Source organism: Cervus canadensis, chromosome 5, assembly GCF_019320065.1.
Source record: "Cervus canadensis isolate Bull #8, Minnesota chromosome 5, ASM1932006v1, whole genome shotgun sequence".
Taxonomy (NCBI): domain Eukaryota; kingdom Metazoa; phylum Chordata; class Mammalia; order Artiodactyla; family Cervidae; genus Cervus; species Cervus canadensis.
The window spans coordinates 9,206,144-9,225,432 of record NC_057390.1 but is presented as its reverse complement, the minus strand read 5'-3'; the positions used below and the strand labels follow the sequence as shown (position 1 = coordinate 9,225,432).

Genomic DNA, 19,289 nt, shown 5'->3' with positions numbered 1-19,289 from the left:
AAAAATTAATGTATTTAGGAATATAAATTAAAATATTTGGTGTTAGCCTGAGATGTTCTTCTCTATAAGAAAGCAAATGTTTTAAGAAATTATCACTGATATTTGTGCTTACCAACCTATAGAATGCAAATGTAAAAGAGAGTTCATAATTGCTTACTTCTTAGCTTTCGTTAAAAATTAGGGTCTCAAGAGTTGAAGATTCTAATTTAAACATATAATCAAAGCTAGTGGAATAATAGACATTTCAGTGTACAGTAAGAGACTGAAAATGTATGTTTACTGAAAGTGTATATTTTCAGTAAAGAAGGTATGAAGAATGAAAGGATTTTTAGTGAGAAAAAAGAATGATCTGGTTGATTTTATTTGGATGGAAAATGAGAGACAGGCTGGATATAAAAAGTGATGAGGAGGAAAAAGTTTCATACATGGTCAGGATTAACTAAATTTAGAGTGAAGTTAACTAAGTTAACGGACTTTTTTAAACAAGCTAATGCAAGACCGGAATTTGATTTCTCTGTGTTAGAAATGCTCCTCTTTGATAAGATATTGTGTGACTTTCCTTGCCCTTGAAGGATTCACATTTGTTTTCTTTTAAACATTTTGTGGCTTTGATTTAAAAAGTATTGTTTCAGTGACCTATGACCCTGTTTTATTTTAAAAGCTTTTTGATATTCCTAACAAACTTCCCAAGTATCAAAATCTAACTAAAGCTATTTTAACCTCCAGCTGACTCTGGGATGCTTCGAAGAAACATCTCAGAGAGGAATGTTTAAGTTTATTTGGTATTTTAAATTTGTAAATATTGCCAAATGATTGGAGGTGAACTTTAGGCTATAGTATATGGATAAATGTCTTTAATATAGATATTTCAGAATTTATATAAAATCCCTAACATTTGATGTATGTTATCAGTCCTAATTCTAGTTGTTAACATAAAATGTGATTTGTTGCTCTTATTTAGTTGTTAGGTCATGCTCAGCTCTTTGCCACCCTTTGAACTGAAGCACACTAGACTGATTTGTCCTCCACTATCTCCCAAAGTTTGCTCAAATTCATGTCCATTGAGTCAGTGATGCTATCTATTCATCTCATCCTCTGCCACTCCCTTCTCCTTTTGCCTTCAGCCTTTCCCAACATCAGGATCTTTTCCAGTGAGTTGGCTTTTCCCATCAGGTGGCCAAAGTATTGAAGCTTTAGCTTCAATATCAGTGCTTCCAATGAACATTCAGGGTTGATTTCCTTTAGCAGTGACTGGTTTGATCTCCTTGCAGCTTAGGAGACTCTCAAGAGTTGTCTCCAGCACCACAGTTTGAAAGCACCAATTCCTCAGTGCTCAGCCTTCTTTATGGTCCAACTCTCACATCCATACATGACTATTGGAAAAACCATAGCCTTGACTATACAGACATTTGTCAGCAAAGTGAAGTCTTTGCTTTTTAATACACTGTCTAGGTTTGTCATAGCTTTCCTCCCAAGCAGAAAACATCTTTTAATTTCATGGCTGCAGTTACCATCTGCAGTGATTTTAGAACTCAAGAAAATAAATCTGCCACTATTTCCACTTTTTTCCCTTTCTATTCACCATGAAGTGATGGGACTGGATGCCATGATCTTAGTTTTTTTAATGTTGAGTTTTAAGCCAGCTTTTTCACTCTTTGCTATGTTTCATAAATATCCAAATTTCCTGCTAATCAAATCTTTAACCATGCTATTTTAAGTTTTGTCCTTTATAGACAATTATTTTATACTGATGATTTTACAAAAATGAAGATTTTCAAGAAGACTCATAAAAAGAACTTTCTAAGCAAATATAAGTTTCTGATAGCCTCTAGAAAATACCACTGAACTGACAAAAATACCACTGACAAAATTCTGATGGAAACCTTGATTACTTCATCTAGATCAACAGGATCAACAGGCAACTGAATGAACTGATGAATATGATTTATAACTTTATGACTTTGGAAAATATACTAGCTTGAATCTTTGTTTTTCAGAAAAACCTTTTCTCTTACGCTATGGCTTACAACAAATTGACAAAGTATGCCTTTGTAAACAAAGATGAAAAATTTATCTTTTTCTCTCTGCCTGATCCTGCCAGAATTTGGCTTCTCCAACTGGCTCTCCTATGGACTTGATGATTTACTGCAACTGGATTATAGTTAGTCATTCTAGTCATTGTTTTAACTTGTTCTTTGTTTTCAAATTGTTTATGCTTCTGTCTCCCTGCTACACTATGACTTTGCCAATGTTACTAGCTACATTACTTATATCCTGCCTATTTTATAAAATTATTGTCTCTTACAGTACCCAGTGTGTAAGCAGGATAATAATGATAACTAGGTGACTTGAAGCAGTTGATTAGATATGTAGTTCTGTATGAGATCAATGATTGTCACAGGGTAACTCTAGATATGAGAAGAAGCAACAAAAACGAGTATTTTCCTGGACCACAAGGGACTAGGAAGGACAGGTAGCCCAGAGATTTTTGAATACTGTTTTATGGACTAAACCAGTAACAGAGCATTGAGTGCCCTGTCCAGGAAATCTTCACCAGATTTGGGAATGAGCATTCCTAGCACCATGGGACAAAATTGTCAAGAAATGCTCCCCAAACTATGGTCAAGTTTATGACCCAGAAGAGGCTCTTCCAACTGGAAATTGGCATTCACCATCTATCTCTACAAAGATTAAATCATGGTCACGACAGCTACCAACCATGAATACCCCCAAAAGGATTTCCATGTGGAGATCAGGAATGAGACCCTCTGTGCACTGGAAAAACTGGTAGAACAGGCCTTCAGAAAGATACTTTTAAGAGAAGATTGTATGCGCTCTGGTTCTTACATCTTCTCATATCTAGAGAAATACTAACATCAATGACAGTAATGGCTGCTTTGGCTATTAAGGGGGAAATTACCATTAAAAGTCAAAATAGAGTGTTGTTCAGACATCTCGGAAATAAATAGGTGACACTATGGTGTGATTTCAGACAGGCCCTTGTATTGTTAAGAACAGTTTTCTAAGCTGTGTCAGACTTGGAATGCTATTAGGCATTCTCAAAGCAATGTTTACTAGCAGCTGGTGACTACAATCCTACCTTTGAAAGGTGTCCCCATGTAAATCTTATATGTTTAGATGATGAAGTTGCTTTAGATCATATGTTAGCAAGAAGAAAAAAACACATATGTAGTGACCAATAGCCTCATTAAAGGTTAAAACTTACTTGGATAAACCTAGACAACTGGCTACATCTCCTTAAAGTGTTAAATCTAGATTAGGAATCAGGCCTATTTTCCTAAAAGGAAATAAGATCTATTTTGTCTCTTAATATCTGGTTGTCACTCCTCCAACTACTGACTCCAAATGTCTCCACTTGTTTGTACAGGATAACTCAAGCATTGACTCTATTGTGACAATAATCAAGATTGTTATCAAATGTAACTTGGTTATTACTCCTTCTCTGACCCCTAACTAGTTACAATAATTCTTTTACTGATGGTTGGCCTCTGTCTTTTTTTAAACCACTTGTTAAGTTTTGTCTCCTCCAGATTACAACAGATTCAATTCAAGATAACAATGATGCAGACATCACAGCCACTCCACAGAATAGATTCTGCAAAACTCACCCTTAATGAACAGGGCAAGAATTCCATGACCCCACCTAGGTAGGACCTATAAGTCGTGTGCCAGCCTGAAGAAGCTACAGAAGACAGACTATTATCCCTCATCCCCCAATAAAGATTTCTTGGGATTCACGTCTTTACAGGGAAATTTGAAGTAGGCGACAGATGAGCCCCTGGGCCCAAGAGCTGGTGATCATCAAATCGAGCAAAACTGAGGTTCTATCCTCAGTCAAGCAAGAATGATACCTATTTCCCTTCCTGCATTGATATCGAGGGAATTGACAGAGGGAATTTGTTGCAGTGAAATAGAAAAGAAGAGGAATGAGTTTTTCTTTGGTTTCTTTCCCTTTCCTGAGAACAAAGAAGATATAGAGAACAGTGAGCAGGCCTGATCACTTCTTGTTTTTACCTTAACTGTTCCTAATCTGTAGTCTGTAACTAAGTTTGCGTTTCTCAAAACCAACCTGCTACTATATAAGCTACTTCCAGCTCCTATCACCTCCCTAACTCTGCAAGTTACATCCTGCCCCAGTTACCCTTTAACTCTATGCTAATTACATCTATGCTAATTACCTGGTGCTTACCTTTACCGCAGTTTCCCTTATAGTTCTTTATTTTTTCATTTCAGAAAGAAAGCCATAGTACAATACACCAGAGGAAAACAAACCCAATTACTGGGTTACCTGATGCCAGCTATGACTTTTGAAACAAAATAAGAAGAAGACTGCAAGACTTTCATTACTTTGAGCCTATCATTTACTCTAAGACCATGAGACCCAGGCTATAGAAAGTCTCTCAGTTCTCATAGGAAGCGGGGCACAGTTCTTGAGGCACTAGCCTACTGTGTTCTCTCCCCTACTGGTTGAAGATTTAAGGCATCTTTCTATTTCTTCCAAATTCTGTCTCTGTATTTTTTATTCAACTTTAGTGGCAGAGAAAGCCAAGGTTTTGGTGGCAACAACACTATGGTTGGATGAACCGAAAGGAAACCTCCCATTAGCCCCCAACATTAAAGGGCACCAGTCAAGTACATTTCATATCTATGGGTAGATATGTATGTTCCCTGGGTTTCCCTGGTGGCTCAGTGGTACAGAATCTGCCTGTCAATGCAGGAGATGCAGGTTCAATCCCTGGGTAGAGAAGATCCCCTGGAGAAGGGAATGGCTACTCCAGTATCCTTGCCTGGAGAAATCCATGAACAGAGGAACCTGGCAGGCTACAGGTCATGGGATGGCAGAGTCAGACATGACTTAGCAAGTAAACAACAAAATTTGTCCCATATATATGTATATATATAAACACATACATCTTTTAAGACTGGAAAAAAACTTGCTGATGGGGTTCTAATGGAAACAAAAGTTGAAGGCATAATAATTGATACAAATAAAATGAAAATTTATATAAACTGGTATATTTAAATAGATTTATATAAGATGGTTACATCTCTTGTGCCTAATTATAATGTAGGATAAATACTATGACTCTCATTGGGGAATGCTTTCCCTGCCTGTTATTATAAGACAAGGCATATAAATCTGCCCCTTAACAACATTAATTAAACATACCAAAAGAAACCAACAGTGCTACCTGAACCCTCATAATATGAAATTAAAATTGAAAGCTCATATTCAGGGGCTAATAAAGATAATATTAGTGATTTTTGCTCTGGGCTTAAGAGGGTCTTTGTTGAATGTCTTGTGCTAACTTTTGAAAGCATGATAAATTGAACCCTAACTTTGTAGCAAATAGAACCCTTGATTTGCAGTTTAGTTGAAAATTTTCTCACTGATATAAAAAAAGTAAAAAAAAAATATTGTTGGGCAAATCATTCTTTTAATATCATTTAGTTGGCAGACCAGTTCTTAGGGGGAAATAAAACAACTGTCTTTGTCTTTGTCTTGCAAATCTCTGTAAATCAGAAATGCAAACACAGCACACAATAATCTGAGACTAAGCCAAACTAGCTCCATCAGGTAAGACCTGAAACTGAGGGAAATAAAAGGAGGAGAAAGTATTAAAACTCAAACTACGGGAAAGGTTCCATCACCCAAAATCTAATTCCCAGCTTCCTTAGGATCTATCAAGGACAAATATAAATCTTAAAAGTCTTACCACAAACAGTAAAGCCTTAATTATCTGAGCAAGTGAATTTAACTATTGCAGCTATTGTTTATAAACTTGTAAGTTTTTCTTGTAATACCTGATTCATAACATTTTAATTTTTTAACATGAAACCATAGGATATCTAGTTTTTCTGTTTATATGTCTGTGTACATTAAACATATAATAATTTCTGCTTAATGATATACCCAATTGGAGCAGAATTCCAGAGAATAGTAAGGAGAGATAAGAAAGCCTTCTTAAGTGAATAATGCAGGGAAATAGAAGAAAACAGTAGAATGGGAAAGACTAGAGATCTCTTTAAGAAAACTGGAGATACCAAGGAAATATTTCATACAAAGATAGACACAAAAAAGGACAAAAATGGCAAGGACCTAGCAGAAGCAGAAGAGATTAAGAAGAGATGGCAAGAATACACAGAACATCTTTACGAAAAAACTCTTAATGGCCCAGATAACCGTGATGGTGTGGTCACTCACTTAGAGCCAGACATCCTGGAGTGTGAAGTCAAGTGGGCGTTAACAAGCGTTACTACGAATAAGTTAGTAAAAGTGATGGAATTCCAGCTCAGCTATTTCAAATCCTAAAAGACGATGCTGTGAAAGTGCTGCACTCAATATGCCAGCAAATGTGGAAAACTCAGCAGTGGCCACAGGACTGGGGGAGGCCAGTTTTCATTCCAATCCCAAAGAAGGGCAATGCCAAGGGATGTTCAAATTACCATACAATTGCACTCATTTCACATACTAGCAAGATTATGCTCAACATCTTTCAAGCTAGGGTTCAGCAGTATGTGAACTGAGAACTTCCAGATGTAGAAACTAGATTTAGAAAAGGCAGAAGAACCAGAGATCAAATTGCCAAAATCTGATGGATAATAGAAAAAGCAAGGGAATTCCAAAAAACATTTACTTCTGCTTCACTGACTACGCTAAAAAGCCTTTGACTGTGTGAATCACAACAAACTATGGAATATTCATAAAGGAGGAGGCAGGAATATTCATAATGTGGAGGCAGACCACATTACCTGCCTCCTTAGGAACCTATATGCAGGACAAGAAGCAACAGTTAGAACGGGATGTGGAACCACAGACTGGTTCCAAATTGGGAAAGGAGTACATCAAGGCTGTGTATTGTCACCCTGCTTATTTAACTTATATGCAGAGTACATCATGAGAAATGCCGGGCTGGGGGACTCACCAGCTGGAATCAAGATTGCTTGTAGAAATATCAACCTCAGATATGCAGATGCTACCACTTTAATGGCAGAAAGTGAAGAGGAACTAAGGAGCCTCTTGATGAAGGTAAAAGAGGGGAGTGAAAAGCTGGCTTAAAACTTAACAGTTAAAAATGAAGACCATGGCATCTGGTCCTACCACTTCATAGCAAATAGATAGGGAAAAAGTGGAAACAGTGTCAGATTTCACATTCTTGGCCTCCAAAATCAATGTGGATGGTGACTGCAGCCACAAAATTTTAAAAATTCGCTGGCTCCTTGGAAGAAAAACTATGACAAACCTAGACAGCATATTAGAAAGAAGAGATATTACTTTGCCAAAAAACATTCCATATAGTCAAAGCTATGGTTTTACCAGTTATCATGTACAGAGATGGAAGTTGGACCAGAAGGAAGGCTGAGCACTGAAGAATTGATGGTTTCCAACTGTGATACTAGAGAAGACTCTTGAGAGTCCCTTGTATAGCAAGGAGATTAAACCAGTCTATCTTAAAGGAAATTATCCCTGAATATTCATTGGGAGAACTGGTGCTGAAGCTCCAGTATTTTGGGCATCTGATGTGAAGAACCGACTCATTGGAAAAGACCCTGATGCTGGGAAAGATTGGGAACAAAAGGAGAAGGGACAACAGAGAATGAGATGGTTGGATGGTGTCACTGATTCAATGGACATGAGTTTGAACAAGCTCCAGAAGAAAGGCCGGGAAGCCTGACTTGCTGCAGTTCATGCGGTTGCAGAGAGTCAAACAGGACTTAGCAACAGAAAAACACCACCAAATGGAGCATTGGTCACAGGACAAGAGAAAGCTGATATTTAACACACGCAAACTAGATTTATCAGAAAACTTCCAAGATTGAGAAGTGTTCAAAGGCGAAAGAAACACAACTTTAACAAATTGAATATCAGTGAAAACACATGCAGCAAGTTAACATTTTTTCTATGACCAAATTCTCCCTCAAACATAAAACACACAAATGAAGCTTAACGTGAGGGTGGTGCCTTTGGGACATGTAGGATGTGGGACATGACATGTAATTTTGGAGATGGTGTAAAAGAAAATGATTTGGTTTTTTTGGGCTGTAACACAGTTGACTACTGAACAATGCAGGGATTAGAGGCACCAACCCTTGAAAATCCACAGTACTATTTATAGTACTCCATATTTGTGGATTCAACCAATCGCTGACCGTGTAGAACTATATTATTTACTATTGAAAAAATTTGGGTATAATGGACCCATGCAATTCAAACTCCTGTCATTCAAGAGTCAGCTGTATATAATATCCAAATACTTGGCTTCTGGTGAAGAGTATGTGCATCTCCACAGATGGGAAGGATGCTGTATGGCATTTGAAACAGGTTTGCTGACTCAATTAGAAGTATTTTATAGTTTATATTTATGGGGGTAGAGGGGAAGGATATAAATGTTTCACCTTGCTGCTGTTACACCTGATGTAGAAGCATCCAAGAGGATGCTGTGACAGAATAATGGTGTGTCATGGGTTATTAGAGATTGCAGATTAGGAACTTTTCATGCAGTTCCATTCCTTTCCTTTTCCCTCTCTCCTTGCCACAATACTCCACAGGGTAACTTTTATTAATATCCCTTTTTTTTAATCAGGTGGGAAAATTGAGGCCCAGAGAGGCTAAGTATCTTGCCCATATTCACAAAGCTAGTAAGTGTAGAACCACTGTTGGAACCTCTCCTACCCTGAACTCCATTATCAAAAGTCAGATGTGAGGTTATTGAAAGACACTCATATGCGAAAGACATGAAATGCGCTCCACGGAGAGTCCCGAATATTAAACGGGCACTTCACACATTAACACTCACACTGAGGTTTATGTCACACAGCTGTCATTAAAGCATCTTTTCATCCCTGGGTTTCCTTATCCATAGAGCCTCAGATTTCTTCTTCTGAAAGTTGGAAACACAACTTCTAAAGGTGGCAAATCAGTTTCTAAAGTAAGTCAGTTTCCCAGGCTGTCCTCAAGATCTATGACTTTCTCAGGCCACTCTGCTGAAATTTTCCTGTGTCTGTGATGGTATTTTAATATGGTATAGTCTAGGTGTTCAACAAATACTGTAGATATAGGACCTGGAGGGCTGGATGGAGGACAGATTTTGCTGGTCCTGCTTCAGGAAAGATAAGTAAAGCAGAGAGTTCACTTCCTCTTGCTAGCAAAGGTGTTGAAGAAAAAGCCAGTGGGATTGCAATAGTTGGACCACAAAAGGGTCCATGAAATATCTCAGAGTTTTCAGTATGCCTTGATAGGTTGGAGCTAAAGGAGAAAGGATAAACACCAAGGTAGAAAGGATAAACTGGAGAAGGTGATGGCACCCCACTCCAGTACTCTTGCCTGGAGAATCCCATGGACGGAGAAGCCTGGTAGGCTACAGTCCATGTGGTTGCTAAGAGTTGGATATGACTGAGCGACTTCACTTTCACTTTTCACTTTCATAAACTGGAGAAGGAAATGGCAACCCACTCCAGTATTCTTGCCTGGAGAATCCCAGGGACAGAGGAGCCTGTTGGGCTGCCGTCTACGGGGTCGCACAGAGTTGGACACGACTGAACATGACTTAGCAGCAGCAGCAGCAGAAAGGATAAACACCTCTCTAAACCAAAGGTATTCTTCTGGAGTATAATACCTGTTGGGGACAGGGTGTGGGTTGGGAATCCAGTGGGGACCAGTCAAGTGAAGTCTGAAAGAGACAGGGGAATCAGAACATGTAGTTATTCTTGAACAGGGGTTTGAAATAAAAAGTTTTCTATTCTGTAGCAAAACATCCTGGTAGACAGAAATTTGGTCTGACTTTTTCTTTTGCTTCAAGGCATAGGATGATAGGTGTGCTTTGAAGTCTGATGTCTGGTTTTCAGATTTTGGTTGGTGTGTGCAGAAGAGAAGTACAGTCATATCAACCACTATATACACAGTTTAATCGGTTCCTATTCTGTGCCAGGTAACAGGAAACCAGATAAGCATTCCTGCTTTCATGGTGCTTGCAATTTAGTGGGTGGGAGGGTGTGGGAAAGATCAACCAGTTATAGAGAGTTGCATAAACAATATATGAATATCCTGCATGAATGACAGGAATACACAAGAAGGACACCTCTCTAGACCTGCAGATTAAGGTCAGCTTCTTAGTGGAGGTAGAACCTGAACTAAGTCTAAGAAGACAAAGTCAAGAGGTAGTACACCAGCCCTATAGCAGGTGGATCTGAACAAAGTAATGGTAATAGGGTAATGCTCAGTTCTGGGCATTATTTAAACTCTCAGTTAAAAGGACCACTGGGCTTCCCTGGTGGTTCAACTGGTAAAGAATCTGCCTGCAATGTGGGAGACCTGGGTTCGATCCCTGGGCTGGGAAGATCCCCTGGAGAAGGGAAAGGCTACCCACCCCAGTATTCTGGCCTGGAGAATTCCATGGATTGTATAGTCCGTGGGGTCACAAAGAGTAGGACACGACTGAGCGACTTTGACTTGAGCAAATGGGAATAGCAAGTAGAGACTAATGAGGATGCAAAGATGAAGGAACTAGGGACACTTAACCAAAATAGAGAAGCTTCAGGATGGATCCGTCAGAGAGATGGCCACATGGAAGAGGCATTATATTAGTAAGAGCAGCCCCAAATCAGGGTCATTATTCCTTCAACAAAAGGAATGATTTTATAATGATTCAAAGTGGAATGAATTTAACAATTGAGACAACTTGAGTAAAATATTTAAGCAGAATTTGATCCTCTTACAATGATGCTGTCTAGAAGGTTGTGGGGTTGAATTATTATTTGAGTGAAAATTTGTCAAAAGGGCTCTAACATCCTCTCTGAAACAGTAGGACCCTTATATCACTTTCCTTAGACTATATGGAATTCAAAAGCCACCTTGAGCAGGAGTGTACAGGCAGATGTCTAAGGCACATGAATGCAAATTGCATGGATCTCCAAGTTACTAGGGAGTGGCAAGTATGAGGATGATGCTAAAAGAAATTGTTGCTAATAGTCTATCCAAAGTGGAAACAAAATTCCCATTGGTATGGAGGCTTAGATGAGACAATGTATTGGAGAAAACGCATCATAAGGTATCATTATAAATTGTATTAATATAAAATCCTCTTTCTAGTTTCCAGGTGACAAACATGAATAAATCATTATGATAATCCCCAATCCAATGCTCTTGAAGTTTATTTAAAAAACCCAAACTTCACATTGTTTTCTCTGTACTTTGCTGTTTATTTCCTCTTCCCTTCCTCTTCCTTTTCTTTATTTTACTCTAAGTCTTTCCCACATTCCCAAGGGTAGACCTTTCCTTTGTCTCCAAACTCCCTCTGCATGGTACTAATTGCATTGGGTTATAATGGTGTTCGTAACTGTGTTGATAGTTGAAGATTGAGAGCAGAAGGGCAAAGGCAATATTTTACTGCATTAGCATCTGGTACATAGTAAGTGCTCAATAAAGCTTTGCTGAATGGACAAATGGATGAAGAAGAGGCCATTTCCCTCATCACATCTAATTTTATCCCTCCCCACCCCCCTCCATCATACTGTGCTGACACTGTCTCTAACAGCTCGCCAGTGTTCTCTAATTGCCAAAACTAATGTCATTATCCTTGGATTCTAATGACGCTATAATTAATATAACCCATCATAATTCATCTCTTAATTTTTGTCACTCCATATATCCTGATTATTCCACTAACTCTCTGTTTCTTTTTTTTTTTCCCCCTTCTAATACCTGGTAGAACATTTCCATGAATCTTTGGCTTCTTTTCTGGAAATACATATATAGGTAAAAGAGATATTCTCTACTTTCAAATTTCCAATAAGCCATCTGTTTAGAAAATTCCTAAATGTAGATTTTGTTTCCCTAGGTTCTTATTCTCTAGCCCCACTTCTCAATTTGCTTGTTGGGCATTTCAGACTAATCATTATATTTTCACATAAAATCCAACAAAAACTATATTCATTTTCTTCTGACCAACTCCTTGATTCACCTGTGAATTCACCCAAATTGAGTCAGCCTGTCATTCTTCCCAAATGCTTCACAACTTTTTATTTCCATATTGCTGTTGTATGGTTTGTTTTACCTAGAATATCACCTTTCTTTGTCATCTTCTTTACAAATCTTATCCAATCTTCAAGGCCCAAATCAGTTACCACCTTTTGAAGCCTTCCTTGATCATCACTGCTAGATAACCTCCTGCTCTTCAGTCCTATAGAATTTGTACAATACTTATGAAACCTATCATATAACACCTTATGTTATAGTTACCTTTGAATCATTATGTATCATAAGCCCTTTAAGGGAAAGCATGAGGCCCTGATTCAGGTACCACGTACCTGGTGGCACTATCCCTTGATGGACTGGAGGTCTTTGCCCAGTTTAACAGTGAGTGTTTCTCCCTCATGATCCTTATTCTACTATTTTCTAATTGAACAATAGTAATAGTGGTCAAGTCTTTTGGTGCTATGAAGTGCTTTTACATTGAAAATTACTCTTTATTTTCCCCCAGTTGAACCTATATATGTTTCTGACAGCCAACCCCCCACCCCCACCAAACAAGAGCTTTGACCATCCAGGACCCTGGGGGCTCCTATGAGTTGGGAGAGGATGTGGCAAGCACAGTGGGGGAACTCCAGAGTAGATGGGCAGTAGACCTCTCCAGGAAAGGTCCTGCAGCCAAAATGATTCATCCAAGATGCAAAAAACTCAAGAAGATCTGTATCAACCCTTATATTCAAGATTCATGGTTTGAAAAGACACTCAGTTACCATGGATAGCTTCTAGTGAATGAACATTCTCAGCAACACCTGGGTGCTTAGTCATGGACTGTAAGATCTATCTAAATTAGTGGAAAGGATCTTGGGATCTAAGACTTGCCTCTGGATGTGATGGAGAAGGACTGCCCTGAGATATACAATGGGATCCAAGTCTGTCAACAAGGTGAGGTTCAAGGACAGACTGCAGGTCTAGCAGAGACTTGGGAAGCAGGCTATTTAGACTAGCAGCTGAGTATGACTGGGACAGAGTGGGATGGATACCAGGGAATCAGTAAGCAGAGTTTTGTTATGTCTTGGTTCCTCTTTTAATCCCTCAGAGAATTCATTCCCTCTTTTACCTTCAAATGAGGAACTATTTTTTGGTCCTGAACAAATTTCATATTGTCCAGAGACCATCATTTGAGTTTTCTTTCACTCAAATACAATATATCTGTTTAGACCCAGTCTGAGAAGTAAGCAACATTTACCTTTGATTCGCTGAAGTTATAACAGCCCCTGACAGGTAAAGAAACAGTGTTATCAGACCAACCCTTTTCTGAGCCTCTGGCTGCTGTGAGCTAGGTTCCAAGTCAGGTTCCCATTTGCTTCTATTGCCCCTCTTGTGGGGCTTAAGGATTGGTCCCCCCTCCTCTCTTCTTAGATGCTGCTCCACAGAACTGGAGCCAGTCATCATGACTGACTCCTAAGAAATGAAAGTGTCATCTCGCAGGGCCTTCCAACTTCTAATTTCATGAAACGTCACACACATACCTTTTAGTTTTTAAAATATGAAGGAGTTTTAAAATTTTGTTTTGAGTGGGAGAAGTTACAGATTTTTAAAAAGAAAAATCCTTGGTATTTGTTGGAGTTTAATTAGTAAACCTAATATGATTTAGTATATTTGTCTCTGCAACCTTAAAAAATTCTAGGCAGCCATTGCCTTCAGTAAATGGGTATTCCTTCTGAAGGGAATCTCATTATCTCTCTCTGTCTCTCTCCCTTCACTCTATGGAAAGTCTACAGGAAAGATTCAAATTAGTTCTACAATCTGCAGCTGAAGTCTTTTTCTCTGCCTACACTTTGTTTCTAGAAGGAAATTTGGCAAAGTTTACCAAGACAGTTTGACCCAGCTATTCAATTTTAAGGAGTTTATTTATGAAAAGAACAAGGGATGCTCTCAGATTTCTGTCAAGGATATTAATTTCACAGTTACTTGTAATCATTAAAAATAGAAACAATATACATCTAAAAATAGAGGAATGATGAAATAAATGATTATAGCTATGCAATATAATGCATCCTTTAAAAATCTTATTTTGAAAACTACTTCATGATTTGGAAAATGAAACAAAACAAAACACACGAAAAAACAACCGTTGAAACTTTTTATTACAAAATCCAAAATGTGTATTAAATATGAGTGACTCTATGTGGCATAAGTAACAGAGAAATAGCAAGTATAAATTAGCATTCCAGACCTTTATCCAGTTTTCTGTAGTGGAATGGTAGATTTTTACATTTTTTAAAATGGAGGTCTTGGAAATACAGCCTTGAGACCTTATTCCTAACTCTACCTTGAACATAGTTATAAACCCTGAGCATGCCATTGATAATGTTCTTCCAAATGTTTCTATAGGAGCATGTATTATTTTATTTGTTCATTCATTTAATCAATAAGCATATAGTGACTGTTAAGTACCAAGCACTCTTCTTCATTCTGAGGAGATAAAGTAAACAAAACAGAAAAGACATGTTCCATGCTCTGCCCAGGGTTTAGAATCCTTTAAAATTAGGAAGAAGCATTCTTTAAAATTTCATTTCATTTGGCCCAGTAATTTTATTTCTGGGAATCTACCCTAAGGAAACAATCAAGAAAACAAAATAAAACTATCATACAGAATTAGTAGATTCTCAACAGTAGGGAGATGGTTAAAGTAATAATAGCATATTCATATAATGGAATAATATTAATAGGAAGCTACTACCACTATGTTACTGAAGAGTTTTAATAACATGAGAAAATATTATTAATGATTTCCATTAATATCAATGGAAAAAATAACCCACCAAATTACCTAGAATCTTACTTCAATAATGTAGCGAAATAGTCATAAAAAGAGAAATTCAAATGTTAACAGGTGTTACTTTTGCATGGTGAAGTAGTGGGTGATTTGTATTTTTGTGTCTATGTTCTTCATGAACGAAGTTTAATTTTATAATAAGGAAAACCATGTTACTTTTATTTTTTAAGATAATTCAAAGATTATCTGTTAAAAATGCAAGGAGCATACAAAAAGGTAATTTAACATTTCCTCCAGGTCGGCATTGCCATGGCAGAGTAAAGAAGAGATCATTCATATGGAGAGAGCTGGAAGCCTCTTCCTTTCTAAAACAATCTAGGGAAAGAATGGATGACCATGCCTGTAGGATAGCTAGATTCATTGCAGGGCCTAAGGGGATTAATTCACTCTGCTCACGAGCAGAAAAGGAAAAACAAGAAGGAGCATTGGAGAAGCTAGAGACACAGCCTTGAGGCAGCATCCCTGACTGTACTTGAACTCTAACCCTGACCATGCCTGATAACCTGCGCGTCAGGCACAAGTGGCTTTTTTTCGTTGTCATTTCCCTCAGCTCTGACACCAGAGATCTTCTGATTTTACTGAGGGTGTCACAGCGGGTCAGGGTCCTGTGTGTGGTTTGCCTAGAGACAAACAGCAGAGCCTGAGGTGTCAGAGTCCAGGCAGCCAAAATCTGGCTCCTTTCACAACCCACTGTGAAGACTTTGACCCTGAATCCTACCCCTCACCTTCTAAGCGCAAAGAGAAAGAGAGGTGCTTGGAACATGTCATTTCTGTATCAGCCAAAGCAGGAGAGCTGTCCGTTGGGGCTCCATCAGCTACTGAATGCTTGGGCTCACGCTGACCATCAGGTCTCCCTTGAGCTCACAAGTATCCAATGAAGTAAATATATCAACTTTCCCTCTAAGTTAGGGATAATCAAGATAGCATGTGTAAAGCTGAAATGGCATCAGGCTTCACTGCACATAAAATCAGTTATACATCACGCTATGAGTTTTCTAAGTTTAAGGGGGCTGAGAAGTTAAAGGAGCAAGTCACTGCAGAAAGACTTACAGGTGTACGTGACATCCAACAAAACAAATGTCTAAAAACCAGAGTAGCATAAGAGAGAAATTCTCAAAACAATTCACTTCAGTATCACTTTGAGTAATTGGTTTCTCTTCTACATTTAAAATATAAAACCACTCACCACAATTTCTTTTTTTTACACATTACATATTAAGCACATAAGAGTTGCATAAAGGGAACTTAAAAATCAGCATTTGGATATCACAGTAAAAGAAACATAGTTTTCTCTGATTTAAAAAGAGATTTGGCTATAGAACCCGCTTAAATCAATCACAAATTTTATGCAAAAGAGTTCAATAATTTTGGGAAAAAATTTTTGAAGCTTTGCTCTTAGCTTCTTCTTTGTGTTTCTCATATTTATTTATTTCAGCAAGGCTATCAGAAGGACCCATTTCAAAATCACAGTGGCAGGTGTTTTAAACATACCTCCACATCCTAGGTAAATATTTAACACTTGTGAACCCATAGATATACACATTAGAGACCTAGGGCACTCACAAAAAGTCAATACAAATAGAGCTATGCTCTAATAATTAGTTTTTCCATCATGCCACCTTAGGACCCATTTGAAAATGCCAACATTTTCACTATTAATCAGCTTCTGGAATCCTAGCCTGTTGGATGCAGGAAAGAGCTCTCAATTGCCTTTGATTGCCTTTGCCAAGCATGTTTCTCTATGGATACAGACAGTCTAGAAACATTGGCCTTACATGGCAAGAGAAATTTTGAAAAACTCCTGGATCCTATATGTGGAGTTCCTTAAGAACAACATAGCTGCCTCTCATTCCTGAATGAGAACTCCTAGCAGCATACACAGACCTTAATTAAAATTCTGCATTTTATGATTCTAATGGAATGCTCTTAACATCCAAATAATATTAGAGGGGTGATGGGAGCAGAAAGCCCCTGAATCTTCAGGAAAAAAGTGAAAATGAGGAATTTTGCCTACAGGTACTCAAAACTGGAAAGCATCAAGAAGCTGCACGGCAGAAGCGCAGACCTGCAGGGACTCACAGTGCCCGGTCAGGGCCGGGCCCTTGGTTACACCCTGGGGACCCTTTTCAGGCTGTAGAGGCAGAGAGAGGAGGAATATACGGAAAGAAGCAAAGCAGGAGTTGAAAGGAAAACTGTCAGGGAGATGAGTGGAGAAGGGGAAAAAAAGAGTTAAATGAAGGAAAAAGGCGGGGGGAGGGGGGGATGTTTCCAGGTGACTCAGTAGTAAAGAATCTACCTGCCAATGCAGGAGATGCAAGTTCAATCCCAATGTGGGAAAGATGCAGAAGAGAATGGCAACCCACTCCAGTATTCTTGCCTGGAAAATCCCATGGACAGAGGAGCCTGGTGGGCTACAGTCCATGGGGTTGCAAAGAGTCAGACATGACTGAGTGATTGTACACACATATGTACATGTAATGGAAAGGAGACAGGTGACCAGTGAAAAGGAGAAGAGAAGAAAAGAGAGATAGAAAAGCATCAGATAAGATTAAAATCCCCCATCAACAACTGACTCAGCTAGCTGTCAGTACAAATGCAGGGTACAAGTGGTCGTCTCCACCTTGAATCATGCACTACTCAACCCTGAAGCTCCATAGCAATGCTACCTTCCTTTCAAGATACTTTTCCCCTTTTTCCACAAAGGTCAAGCTCACCTATCGAAGGCCACAGCCGTCATGGAGTAAATACTGGCAAAGACAGCAGCAATGGGGAAGAAGTTGTGGAATTTGCAGTAGAACAGGCCATAGTACCACTCGTTGTGGACGGCGTAGGTGAAGTTCACCACTGTGTTGAATGCAGCCATGGAGGCCTCTGCGAAGGCCAGGTTCACCAGAAAGTAGTTGGTAACTGTCCTCATTCTCTTGTGGGCCAAGATGATCCACATCACCACCACATTGCCCACCACAGAGGTCACCACGATGACTGTGTAGGCAGCTGCCCAAAGGACAATTTGCCAGGCCGGCTGCACAAACTGGTTAGGCTCCGAGATGTTGGTGGAGATGTTTGGGAAGAGGTCTGCGTCCACTGGGAGGACGTTATCCATTCTTCTGCTAAGCGATTACGCCCTCCTCTCTATACACACACAGACCGTTTTGCAGCAGGGTCCTGAGCCAGCGCCTGAGGTCAAAAAGTCCTGTTTAACCCAGACGGGTGGGCTCGCAGGCTCTTTCTGGACAGAACCCTTTCCTTACAAGCAGAAGACTTGACGCTCAAATAAAATCTTCTAGATGTGCTGTATATCCTTGGCTTTGAATTCCTCCACTTTTAAGCTTCAGGAAGCGCTTGAGTTCTGTAATCTGCAAAACAGCGTCTCTCCTACGTGGAGCTGGAACAGAGAAAGAAATTCCACGGGTCACGGTTCCAGGAAGCAGGAGACACCCCTCCACCTTACTGCACCTGCTGCTGCTTGCAATTGCTATTCTTCCTGCCTGCAGCGAGAAAGGCAAAGCCCCGTGCTGCGTGAGGACCTGGGGGGCGAAGATAAGACTGGGAGGTGTTAGTCACGGCACGACCTATAAAAGTCAGAGTCTATGGCCGGGATTCTGGGGCCCTGGGTCCAGCTGGAGATTTTTTCCTCCGCTTTCATTACCGCCGCCGCCGCTGCCGCTGCCGCCGCCGCCGCCTGCAGCTTTGCAGGCGCCTGTTGGCTCAAGTCCTGCTCAGCTTGGGAGTTAGCAGAACCTTGGCAGGCTGCGCCCGGGGTCTTTATAACAGGCTGTAGTGACGTCACCGAGAAGGGGCCGTACCTGGGCTGCGTACTCGCCAGCCCTCTTTCACAGGGCCGCAGCTGCTCTATCCGTGGACAACCGGCTCACTGCACCATCGCAGCCACCAAGCCTTTTGCTGCTACCTGCTATGGGAGTCTGCAAACCGCGCGTGCTCCCAACCCAGTCCTGGAGGGGGCGCTAGCTAGGTCGCCTTGGAGTAACTGCGCCAGATGGGGTCCGCAGCTGGAAGCACAGATGAACCAAAGGGGAAAAGAAGAATTTGGGAAGGAGCTGCAGGCATGGACACCCAACATCCGAAGGGGGCGGGAAGGCTGCCGTAACTCTGCAGAGGCCCCTGCCTCTGGCGGTTGGAGTTGGCGGTGTGTGGGGGTAAGGTGCCGACGCTGCGCTCCCCACCTCGCTCCAGCCCGAAACACTCCGCAAATACTTAGTTCCTTTCCCTAGTAGACCGAATCCCTGGGAGGCAGTGATAGGTTCTAAGCTTTGGAGAACATCTTCCTCAGCTCCCCTGGGAACTTGGCCCCTTGCTCCGTGAAAAGCCCCAGCTAAGCTCTCCAGATGAGGCCCCTGCGCAAGCAGTGGGGACTGGACTGAGCTCTCTGCTAACTAGTGTGTTTCCCAGACGCGCAGCTCTGGGCTCTCTGCCAGCAGCCCCTGTCTCGCGTTTGCGGTC

The 19,289-nt window shown here is 40.2% G+C and overlaps 1 protein-coding gene across 1 annotated transcript in view; it reads right to left on the bottom strand.

Annotated features, from left to right (window-relative positions):
* TACR1 (tachykinin receptor 1) overlaps positions 1-18,058 on the bottom strand; it is a 163,461-nt gene extending 145,403 nt beyond the window's left edge. The window contains exon 1 of the mRNA XM_043468067.1: positions 17,543-18,058. Within this exon, the coding sequence (XP_043324002.1) occupies positions 17,543-17,931 (389 nt within the window). The 5' untranslated portion in view covers positions 17,932-18,058. The remainder of the gene's footprint in view (positions 1-17,542) is intronic.
* Positions 18,059-19,289: the final 1,231 nt, after the last annotated feature.